A 12959-nucleotide genomic window follows, 5' to 3' on the forward strand; every position below is an offset into this window, starting at 1 on the left:
CGTGTTGTCAATGTTTGATGGGCAGTTTTGATGTGTTGTATCCATAAAGCTGCTTTTGATGTGGTTTTTATAAGTTTAAGATAAGTGGGTTATTTACAAAGTTTAAGCATGGCTTTAATGTACCATATTATCAAGTCAAGGACCTACTTCATATTTCATTCAATGGTGTTTATCCCTGGTGTAATCCATGTTGTCCACTTGATGCAGTACAATATGCCGCACTTTTCAATCGTTATCATACCACTGTGTCACATGATAATACAGAATATAGGTTGCTGTCAATAGACGTCACTCCCGGTAATAGCTCTTTTTTGATGGCTTGTAGAATCCTGAAGGTTGTTTTGATCTCTTGTTTTCTGGTTTGATGTAGTGAAAATAGTCAAATACAATAGTTTGAGGACTTATTTTGATATGTTTTGACTTGGCATCCGCTAGTTGCCCCCCCAGTCAACCGCTTGTTTGCCCCCCAGTCAACTCCAAAAAGTCACGTCATTGATAGTAAGCAATTTCAACCTCTTTTCAACGTCAGTGACATTCGCAAATATCAATGATAAAGTCAAGAGAATGCACAACTTCTACAATATAAACAGTTTAAAATCTGGAACCCGTGAATATTCTACACGAAACCAGGCTAACTTGAAACTAGAGTGTTTTCAGAATAACACAGTGATGCTTATCATATGTTTGACTTGTACATCTATTAATAACCATGTGTCATTCCCTTTAGTATCATTTCTTTTCCTTAGGGCGTAATGTTTTCCCATTTCAGACCATGTGTCATTCCCTTTAGTATCATTTCTTTTCCTTAGAGCGTAATGTTTTCCCATTTCAGACCATGTGTCATTCCCTTTAGTATCATTTCTTTTCCGTAGGGCGTAATGTTTTCCCATTTCAGACCATGTGTCATTCCCTTTAGTATCATTTCTTTTCCTTAGGGCGTAATGTTTTCCCATTTCAGACCATGTGTCATTCCCTTTAGTATCATTTCTTTTCCTTAGGGCGTAATGTTTTCCCATTTCAGACCATGTGTCATTCCCTTTAGTATCATTTCTTTTCCGTAGGGCGTAATGTTTACCCATTTCAGACCATGTGTCATTCCCTTTAGTATCATTTCTTTTCCGTAGGGCGTAATGTTTACCCATTTCAGACCATGTGTCATTCCCTTTAGTATCATTTCTTTTCCGTAGGGCGTAATGTTTAACGATTTGAGATGACATTCCTTTGAGTATTATGTCGTTGTCTAGCGATCAAACCGGAGGGGGTATATCAATAGAACTCGAAAAATCTCACTTCCCAGGAATAAAATGTGGTATTAAGTGGATCAAGACATTATATGGACTCCCTGACCTTCATCTAGACAAGCTGGCTTTCCACCCCAGACAGCAAACACGAAGAAAATGTCCTAAACATGTAATGGATATAATTAATATTATAGTAATACTACAATGACTATAAGCAATATAAACGACAGTAAAGTAAATGGATTAATGAATGATCACGCAAATATCTTGCATTAGTGTGGATCCATCAGTCAAATATTCATTTCTCTTTTAAATGTCATTGCAAAAGCAGGCTTAGGCTAGTGAGCCTGTATCGATAGTATATGTATATGTCCACTTTACTCCGCCCAACACGTTAAGAAAATGACAAGGGGGGAATTCATCGTACGCCGTTACTTCTCCCACCATATTAGTATTTCATTTCAATTATTATTCTCTTGACATTTTCTATTTTACTTCTAAAAGATGATGTCTAAAAGGTATGGCTTAGAGAAAAGATTTAATACGCCCAATAACGAAATAGATAACTTTATCTAGTAAAAAAACCTTAAGACTTCCATCTTCGAATCGTAATATGTTTTTGTTTTTTTTTTTTTGTATTTTTCTCGCCCTACAGAACTCTTAGTTTCACAACATCTTCTGTTTACAATAATAAAATGCGGCCTAACACATTTTTAATACTTAAGGCTATGTCTCTGCAATATTAAAATGAAGGCTACCAAAGGATGATTTTATGACTGAGTGTCTGAAGACTTAATGTATCGATATATCACTTTCATTTAGGTGAGAGATTGATAGTAAGTCTGTTATTAACTCTCACTAAAAGGTGGTTTGTAATCAATCCGAAGAAAATGAAGACACGACCGCCATGTTGGTTGATACTGAACCATCTACAATGCGTGACAACCCCGTGGCTTATAAATTCAAAACACATCGAGTTTGACAGTCATAGAAGTTCACTGATTGATGGACCCTAATTGGATTCTAGAACTGTTAATTTTGCATAGGGAGGAAAATCAAAAAAAACAAAAGAAAAACACTTGTGTCAAGCGCTCATAACGTATAATATTTTCTGCCTCTTTTCTAATTATATCAAGACGATATCATAACAGTATTTATACGTTCATCTAGAGACAAAAATTTGCGCTCTTTCCAACAAACTGAAGCTTTTCAATGTAAGCTCAGTTAACATCCAATAAGACAGGACGTAGATATTTGCTTCAGTGTTGCTTGCTTCAAAAGAAAGGTCTTAAGCAGACGTTTGAACTCCTTAAGATCAAGCGTACTGCGCAGGCGCACTGGCAGGGAGTTCCAAATAGCCGCTACAGCAAACGCGCGACGTTTATCTGTTGTAACTTGTGTTAAAATAACTCAATTTCGAAGTAGTAGTAGTATAGGCAAGCAACATATTTGGATCCACAATAAAGACTTGTTTTAGATTGGTCCTACTTCCGCCAATTATTTGTCAATATTGTCCAATGTAGAGCTTTTATTCGATTATAATATGTACACTTAGTTCCAACTAAAAGCTCGTGATATTGAATGGGCCAACACTTGCGGCTCACAACAAGAATATAAACATAGACTTTGATTGGAATTGAACCACCTTTTATTTCAATTGGTAGTAATCTAGATTGTTATTTATTTCTTATTTGCGTCGATAATCCTTCAATTAGGAGAGGAAAATTTTGAAATCTTTAAACTACAGATTGGGTGAGATTTGAGTGTTGGCGCACAACGATGTCACTTTATTTCTCTCTCTTTATTCGTTCAATTAACTGATCTTCTCTATTCATATCACATAAGTATTCGCTCACTGTACATCGATGTCAATATCAATAAAGAGATCTAAATGACCGAAAAAGCGTCTAATATTAGTAAATGATATCAAGAAAGAGAAAAGGTCTTAAAGACTGGCTGGCTCGCGCATTCAGGCGGCTAATGTTCACACCTCAAATTATAAATCTTTCTTTAAAGCAATTTTCAATTTTATTTTTGTATTCAAGTACTCTTTGCTATTATCTTTCTTGTCCTTCCTGTCCAAAAAGTATGATTAACACAATCTGACATACTAAATCACTTGTGTAAATGCCTTTATAGTGGTCTTGCGCAAGCACTGAAAAGCTTACAGTTTCTCTACTTTATCAGTATTCTATACACAAGCCATAAAATAATATACAGACAAGCTCCAAGATAAAAACTTGAGCAATACGTTATTGAAATTTTGAGCTAGAGTTTGCTACGGCATCCATGATGGGCGTGGTATATTTGCCAAACAACCCGATTCTCAAGCCCCATCAACCTTATACCTAGCTCGAGTGATTTGTGTTCACCTGAGACGTCTTTCGTTCATAATCGTTTTCTAATCCTTTAAAAATATTGGATATGATTAACAGATGATATTCATATCATATTAGTTCTATTCTATAACTGTGAAAGATGCTTATTGATAACAGACAATCCTAAAAACACCAACCTAGGTGCGAGAAGTCGAGTCTCCATGATAATCGACTGAATTCAAATTCATCTTCAAATCCTTTTATCTTTTTGTTTTACCTTCGCCTCGTTTTTTAAGATAATTGTATATATTATTATTAGTTCCATCAACACAACGGTTTCCAGAAGAAATAAAAAAAACATTTATTTCCTTTCTCGTCGTTCTTAATTTGACTCCTTTAATATGAAACAGAAAATCCGTAAAAAAGATAGCGGTTCCTTAAATCAGAGATTATTAAGCGAGCAGATCGAAATCTCGCATGAAGCTTCCAGGTTCAAACGCACAAAAAGTTCAATTATTTTTATTTTATTTCAATAACTGATAAGCTTCTAAAGCAGGATATATCTTTCCTAAAGATACAAGTAGACTATGCCAATGGTCTATCTACTATTGAATAATATAAATATAGTAGAAAAATATAACTGATTTATCCCACAGTCCTCAGACGATAATTGATTTGTTTTTGCATCCCAGCCCAGTCGGGGACATTGATTAAGTTTTTGTTAGTACCATTATTATTAACCGATTCCTATCTATGAATCTTATGCACGGCTCAAGAGACAATAAACCGTTTTAGTGGCAGTTTCTTAGATTTAATTTTGATATTTTTTTACGAAGTGCGAGCGGAAAATCTCTATTTTACTTTCAATGTGGCATTATTTCAAATCCTAGTACAAATCGCTCTTCACTCGTTCGAGTGGCGGTTTTCTTTTACTGACAAGATGATTTACTGCGCGCAGTGTTTTTTGTTTCTACAAGACTATTTACATTAGCTCTGATAATCATCCAAGCACTTAAACATGTTTTGCGATGTCTTTTTTAGGCTTAAAAAATCAATTAGTTTCAATACGTTGAATGGTTGCTAATTGGTAGGGAGCCATTTTCGTGGCGAGGATGTCTTTTTAGCCGCATTTGTGTATCTAAAACACAGTATGTGGTCCAGGAAAAGTATATTAGTCTAAGCCCATTTTTTTTTCAGGGAGCAACAGATAGGAAACGAAATCACTAGAAAATGACTGATCGGTTTTAAGAGGACATCAAAAATGCATGCTGATTCGCATCAAAAGAAAATAACCAGCTTAATTTGTCAATCACGATTTTCTCATTTCGGTGTTTCATTTTCATAACCAATATCTTTTTAAAAACAACGAAAGGAAGCAATAAGATAAAACATTTGTTCTGCCAATAATTTAACGCGACATCATATCGTTTCATTTAATGGGTAAAATATTTTGGCCTTTAAAGAGAAAAAGTCCAATATATGCGGCAGAATCAAAAAAAAGGCTGAGTAATTGATCAATTGTTGATAGATGTATTGGGGCAATACTCGCTCTTAAGTCTTGTTAAACTGAGTGTATATCAGATGTAATGCTTACCTAATCCTAGAGTCGAAAGTAGAAATTATTTAAATAAAACAAGAAAGATTATTTTATGATGAGATCTCGGCTACCGGGCTTTCAAAGAAAGGTCTACGACTTTCTCTTACTGTGGACTCTACTTTTACATCAGTCATGCTTGTACAAAGCCAACCATTTGTCCCTATATTAGCCTAGTTCTTAAATTATTGAATGACATTTGCGTCTAAGATTACAGTCCGATATCAAGTAATACCATTTATTTTCATAAAGTAGTTCAGTTTTTAATGGAAGTAAAAAGCTAGTTGGTGCAAGAAATAAATGGACTAGCCTCTGTTTCCCATTGATATAAAAATAGGAAGCTAATGTTTATTAAAGTCGATGTATGACCGTTTATATTTGCAGTTCAGCAATTAATTACTTTCCATAGATGTAATTACATTACGAGTGAACGAAAAACATTATCAATGAAGGCGCAGCTGGAGCTTATGCAAATAAACAAAATACAGTCTGAATATTTTTCGTTCGTAAAACAGATGCTTTGTAGTTCGGTCGTACGATTTAGGACTGAAATTTCCTACTCAAAATAGAAAATGAAACTGAAGATAAATGCGAAAAGCTGTTGCGACCGTTTTGAGAAGTACATGTATAGTTGTAAAATATACAATTGAATTGTTAAAACAACAAAGGCGTAACTGTATAATCAGGAATGATTCACCTGAGTTTGTACTAGTGTTAAAATAAATGTTCGTTCTAACGCGAACAAACACACCTGTAAAATAAGTAACATTTCTCGTAAAAAATGAAATAAATAAAAAGAAACGAGAAAAAGAGTTTTCCAGCCAACGAGAATTTTCATTGGATATATATAAGATTTTAAATATGTTAAATCCTTAGAGAGAAAATCTTTCTAAAGGGATTGTAGGATAATCTGATAGGCCTCTTGCATTTGATACTGTCTTTGCTGATATCATGACAAAAAGATTGACACAGTCGGATAAATTAAAAATGCAAGGGAGAAAAATACTAGAGTTATACGAGAGTTATGGAGAAACTGATTCATTGCGGTGATAGATAAAGAGATTATCACCACCCACCTAGTTGAGAAAAGTTAAAGATTGTTGAAGTTTGTTTTCGTATCTTATCATTTTTAATGCATTATCGGTGTATATTTATTTTTAATAAAAAGATAAAGGTTTTGAATATACAAGGATTTATTTAGAATCATAAATATGTATGTATACTTTCAAGCAATTATGTTTAAAGGCATTAATATATATATATATACACACACATTGATATTTATTTATTTATAACAATATCTATATCTATAATTATTTGTTCCAGTGTATGTCTTGTTAAGCAATTATTTTATTATTTTATTTTTTATAGTTTATAATCTAATTTATTATTATTTTTTTTTTAATGATGCAATTAGCTAAATATTTAAATCCCCATATAAATGTTTGCCATTATTATATATATTTTTAAACATATATTATTAGGATTAGTTTTCTTTTAATAAATAAATTTTATGGTTATACATTAGTAGATATATTTTTATTATAGTTTTTCTTTTTCTCTTGTTTTGATTATAAATAGATATATATTTTTATTGTAGGATATATGAAAAGATAATCTATACGTCGTATATATCTATATAGATACAAAATACAAATTTTTTTTCTTGGTGAGAAATTAATGTAGAAGTATTATTATTATTACTATTTTATTATTATTATTCTTATTATTCTTATTATTATTCTTCTTCTTCTTCTTCTTCTTCTTCTTATTATTATTATTATTATTATTGTTATCATTACTACTACTACTACTTTATACGAATGTCGAACGTTCACTATGCTTCATACACCTATGCATCGTAAACCAAGACTTCTTCCATTTTGATTCATAATAGTCAATCTTTTTATTAGTTACTCGAACCATAGTTTTATGAATCGTATTCATATTACCAGTTTCGCTGTCATTTCAAATTGTGCAATGCTTTGAATATAAAAACCCCACCTTCAACATTTGGTTTCTAACTCGAAAAATATGTCATAAAAACAAGTTCTAAAAATACACTTGATATGCAAGTTCTATTTTTGTAATGGTCGCTGTCGATTGGCTTATCGCATATTCAACACTGTCTGTTCAAAGTGGTGTTTGAGTACGTCATGGAGAAGATCTTCTTTCCGGCAGATCAAAACATCGTTTAAGACGAAAAGATCGAAAACTGTTTTAAAGTTCAGAAGAAAAATCCCTGTTGAAGAAGATAGGTTCCGGCGAAGCTGGTATTCAAAGCTTACATAGGAATCACTAAATTAAATGAAAAAGACACAAACGTGATGTAAAAAAAAAAACGACTAATACTAAATGAATACCACCTTGCACTTCTGGTTAGACAGTAGAGACTTGACGAGTTTAATGATCTGACATCAAATCCTAAGAGCTGGTTTTTTTGTATTTCAACTAACATAAATATTCATGACGACGGCATATATTGTTAAGGCATTGCCAAATCAACATAATTGTATCAAGCCTACGAAACAGGTGTTTTATATTTCCCAATAAGATCGCGATACGAGATTTAGGATATTTTAAAAACAGATATCTCAGTGCGAAAACAGGTTGTACATTTCCATAATTTAAGAGCTGTTCTACTAACTTTCTGTTAACCTGAACAAACTAGATTAGTCTCACAGGGTCGAATATATTTCCATTGATTACAAAATGTTGACTTTTGATAAGGCCTGGCAGTTTCAAATGAGTCACTAAAAAAAGGCACACTATTAGTCGCATAGGAGTACCAGATATCGTTGGTCTGCAGTAACCCGACGCACGCACGTACCGAACATAACCCAATGTTTAAATTTCAAGTGGTGAGCATAATAATATTCTTGAGACATAGTATTTCTTTGGTTTTTCAATCGTTTGATATTCAGTTTTGGTTTGGTCGTCATAGCGGAAGCAGTGGACTTTAACGACTTGTGGGTGATAGCTTAGTGAGAGCAGAACTGCAGCCAAGAGAACGAGAATCCCGTGAACTATGGCAAGCGCAAATAACACGAGTTACACCAATTACAGCAGCGGTGAACAGCATACTAGGCAATGCGTTGACGAGGAAAGCAAATTAGGGGTAATGACAGTTAAATCATTGGCTTATTGTATAGTAATTATTCTTTCCCTCATCGGGAACGGCCTTGTTATTCGTATCTTCTACAAGAACCGCTCTGTCTTGACAACTACTAACTGTTTTATCGTCAACATGGCTGCATCTGATATTATGCTACCAGTTTTTGTCATTCCACGACATGTCCTCGCTGTCTTTGAGGAAGGACCTTACGGGCTACACGCTTGGCATGTTAATGGTATTATTGGGGAATTACTGTGCAAGCTAATTCCTTTTATTGGTGATGTCTCGAACTCTGTGTCTATCTTCACACTTGTTTTGATTTCTTGCGATCGATACTTTGCCATCGTTTGGCCCCTTTCCTACAAGCTCCACATTACGACAAAGAAGTGTACCGTCTTGATTGCTGCAACGTGGACGATTGCTTTTATCGTCCACGCTCCGTACTTCTATAGTTTCAAACTTTACCACGGCTTCAAGGATAAGACATTGTGCGTTTCATTTTGGAGTTCAGTGGATAAGCTCGATGATGACACACACGTACAAAAAAGCCTCCAATCTCAAAAGACTTACTTCTTATTTCTACTAGTTGTGGTGTACGTACTTCCACTGACAATCATTACTATTATGTATTCTTCCATCATACGAGAGCTTAGGGTTTCAATCAGGAATCATTCATCACAGCAACGCCGACAGAGAAGACGAGAGGACAATCGAGTCATTGCTATGTTAGTTATCATCGTAACGATTTTTGCAGTCTTTTTTGCTCCAATTCACATTCTCTATTTTTTACAGAATTTCGTTTTGAATGCAACTAGTGACACCTGCAAAATGTCAACCATACAGTTCTCATTTTTCTTCCTTACTTTATCAACCTGTTGTGTTAACCCTTACATTTACTTCATTTTCCTTCGAAAATATCGCCACGGAGTTAAAACTTTGCTAAAGGAATTTTTTGCCTCGAGATTTATGACCGTTTGCCCTGTTACTCGCGCTTCGAAATGCTGTATTCAGACGTGTCTGGATGATTTGGAGGAAGGTCTGCAGGCAACTAATAATGCCCGTCACAGGAACAGCAGTTCATGCCGAGTTCGTCATACAGAACACATTATACTGGCCTCAGAACAAGAAGAGACCATTCAGTTTGAGACAGGAGTGTGAAAAGTAATAAAATCAAAACAAATAGAACTAAATATTTAGATGTGCAGTTTCCTGGAGCTGGCTTGCATGTCGTATTCAACTTGTTCGACACTGTCACTAGACCGCTATATACACACTACTTTCAAATCAAAGACCCCATATTCATCGCAGGATGTGAGTGACTTATGTACTTCAGTTTCATAACTTACTTTTATTCACTTTCTGAGTTGAAATTTGCCGGCTACTGACGGAAGGGCATGCATTTCTAAACGAACGATTGAAGCGTAATGGGCTCGCAAGCTACAGAAAGGCCGGAATCTACCTTACTTAGCAAACTCTTATTTATATATATATTTATATACTTTCGTTTTTAAAGCCGTGCAAAAGAAGAAGCAAAAAAGGATGAACAAGCGGGATGTAGGTGGTGCAATATACGACTCTGACATCGTTGGTCGGAGCAACAATTAAAATAAAAAACATTTTTAAAAAAATTTGACAATTACATTGAAGCATGCTAGTCATCTACTTAACCTTATATTCAAGCTATGTTAGTCCATGAGTTGAAAAGACCATATACAACAAAGAATCTATTAAATCAAACATATAAAAGCTAAAATAAAGAAGTTTCCGAAGAGCGGATGCGTTTGGGGCTGAAAATACTTAAGATAAGCTAGAAAATCCCGACAATCTCTCGATTGACGATTTCTGTGAGAGGTTTGACTAGCAAGTCGTGAACCAGGATGTTGTCACTTGTGCGTCCCTGAATGTCAGTAAATCTTAGAGCGTTTAAACCTACCTTACTATAAGATTTTCATCCCACTCGGGGTTTGTTAAATTTTGCTTGTTGCATTCAATGCGACTATTGATTGTTATTTACTCTTATGGTTAGTCTAATAAACGAAACACATTTGACATATTCAAAATCATTTTTTATGAAATAACAAACCTTTTATTCCATATATTGCGTCTTAATGTTCGCTCCTAGTTTACTTGTTCCCGAAAGGAAATTGAATGAAAACAGATATTTATTTCAGCACGTATCGTACATTCATCTAACTTCATTAACACGGCCAAACAAATATACCCAACGAAAGTAAAGATGAAGTTTACAGACTACAAAATACTATGGAACAAAATGAAATAGAATCCCAAGTAATAACTGAACATGGCATTCAACCTTGTAATCTAAATATTAGCTTTCTTGTCAACCTATTTGACGTCAACAGAGCAATTTGGTCCTAAAGTGTCATATAGCTCTTAGGTATTGTGTGCTATCGTGAGAAAGAAAGACGAATAAATGGTCTTAAATCACCCGCTCTAAGTTTCTTTTTCTTCCAGAAATTTAACTATTTATTATTTTATGTAACTTTCTACTATTAGTTATTGCTAATGTGAAAAGAACAAAGTAACGCAGCTGAACAGGTGTTTGAATAGTCTGCAAACCTTCAATTATCTTATAAATCAACTAAAAGAACTCAGTTCATTTTATTCGTAATTCACTTCTTCGATTTCAAAGAAAAATTATGTAAAAAATGCTCCAAGTGTAATTCCAAATATTACCGTTATGTTTACTAAATGTGCCATAGATTATTGAAGTCATACGTGAACAAATAATATGAACTCTCTTGCAATTGTTTTCGGTTCCTAAAAACCTTTCGTATTCATATCAGCAATTAAAATGCTAAGAAATGGAAATAAAAACAAAACGAATGAATTTTGGAAGGGAGAAATTAGAAAAATAGAGGAAACGAAAAGTTAAAAGTTTATTAAGTTAGTCGTTTTAGTTTTTCTGCCGTGAGTTCTGTAGTTTAAATTTCATGGTTTTCGGTTTTAACAGGAAACTTAGAGTTGTATTAAACCGGTGTAAATATCGTAATAAGACCGATGGTCTGACTAGACAGAAGTCTTATATTTCAGAAAGAAATCCTATATCAATGAAGTTCATTTATCTGTGTGTTTTTGCTTCGGGATTGGACTTAGTCGATATCGGCCTTGGATTGACCGCCAATAACCCTAATATCTCTAAACCAACTGCGCAAACAACAAACATCAGTAATTGTATTTCACCGAAAGAACGAGCGCGGATTCATTCGACATTCGATGCGGTTTAAAAAAATTCAAATTTCACTGAGACAAAATCTAGAACGACCGACATCCATTCTCGGCAATAACACTATCTTATTTTTTGCCCATGCTATAATGCTATTAATAACAATCTCGCCTTAAAAGCTTCAGTATTAAAGAGCAGGGCTTAAACTGCAGTATAATAAATTAATTCCATAAAGAAAACTGCCTTTTGATATACAAACTATTATTTTTTTCATTCGATTAGAAAAATTAAGGCAGAGAGAAACATCGAAAGGGAAATGCAAGAATAATGTATAATTTACATAATGTCTTAATTTAATCACTCAGCAAATTTGAAAGTAGAGCCCTTAGAGGGGGTATGAGGTATATCTAGTCTGATATCAGTAGTGTTTGAAAGCCGATGCTTGGTCGTTTCTTCAGTTCCGCTCTCATTTTGTGTATGCCTGCATGGCTTTGAAATCTTCTTAAGTCCTTATTTAATCTACATATTGTTGAAAATCAACCTTAAGGGGGTTTTCACCTACTGGTGGTCAAACAATGATTCAAGATTACTATACTAGACCAAACTATAATCATTCTACTTGTTGAAGATGGAATGAAAGATTAACGTCCAGAGATATTGGATTTGACCGCTTTTTTTCTTCCGCCTTTCAAGGTCGCTGGTTCATTCATCCCAAGATGCTTTGCGCTCGAATTTGCTTCTTTTTTTTTTTTTTTTTTTTTTTTTTTTTTGTTCGCTAACTTGTTTCTTAGGTTGGTGTTCGTTTGCTCATTCATTCATTCGTTTGTTTGCTTTTTCCTTTTTTTCTTTTTCCATTCATTAATTCATTAATTCTTTCTTTCTTTTTTTCGTTCTTTCGTTAATTCGTTCGTTTGCGCGCACATGCGATCGTTCGTTGCCTAATTTCTCCAAATTCATTGGTTGAATAATTCATAACTTATTCTTTTATCTTCTGTTTGGTCGGTACGTTGGTTAGTTATAGTGTCTTCAATCTCCTCAATCTCTTTTTGTTTGCTCATTCGAATCGCTTCCCGAATTAATAAAACACAAGGTCGTCTTCCTCGATCATGTTCAAATGAACTTCTTATTTAACACTGAGATATTTATTCATATCATTCTACAAACACTTGGACTATAAGTATTATACAAGATCACTACCTTTACTAACTTGACGAATTACTTGATTGTGGCTCGTTGTGATATCAGTGATTATACTCTTTCTTATTTCAGTCGTGCGTAATACTTACGTAATAAAGTATTGGGTCAGGCACTTCACTATTACGACAGGAACAACAACACTTTCTTCTGTGGAAATAAATATTGACTGTTCTTACTTGTATTGTGTGGAAAAAAAGTTTAATTGCCGGAAACCTATATTTTTTTTACCTTTGTGCGTAAGTAAACACTCAAGTATTCTAAGACACACAAGTACATATCATCTTCTTTTTACTTGCGCTTATTTGAA

At 34.0% G+C, this 12959-nt stretch overlaps 2 protein-coding genes across 3 annotated transcripts in view; one reads left to right on the top strand and one right to left on the bottom strand.

Annotated features, from left to right (window-relative positions):
- Positions 1–4: 4 nt before the first annotated feature.
- The window catches only part of LOC116302641 (translesion synthesis protein REV1), a 41202-nt gene continuing 28247 nt past the window's right edge, over positions 5–12959 (bottom strand). The window contains exons 14-15 of one of the 2 annotated variants that reach the window (XR_004197875.2): positions 12742–12799; positions 5–1402 (exon numbers count right to left, since the gene is read on the bottom strand). The gene's annotated coding sequence lies outside the window, so the exon portion shown is untranslated. Of the gene's footprint in view, positions 1403–12187; positions 12800–12959 lie in introns of those variants that run through there. The other variant, XM_031711982.2, reaches the window with a different exon arrangement.
- Positions 7756–9907, top strand: LOC116302644 (prolactin-releasing peptide receptor-like). Its single transcript, XM_031711986.2, has 2 exons — positions 7756–8014; positions 8098–9907. Exon 2 carries the CDS (start codon positions 8182–8184, stop codon positions 9424–9426), a length of 1245 nt encoding a protein of 414 aa, XP_031567846.1. The 5' UTR covers positions 7756–8014; positions 8098–8181; the 3' UTR covers positions 9427–9907.

Source organism: Actinia tenebrosa, unplaced genomic scaffold (assembly GCF_029948245.1).
Source record: "Actinia tenebrosa isolate PJP-AT-01 unplaced genomic scaffold, QUT_ActTen_1.0 PGA_scaffold14__42_contigs__length_11649687, whole genome shotgun sequence".
Classification (NCBI taxonomy): Eukaryota; Metazoa; Cnidaria; class Anthozoa; order Actiniaria; family Actiniidae; genus Actinia; species Actinia tenebrosa.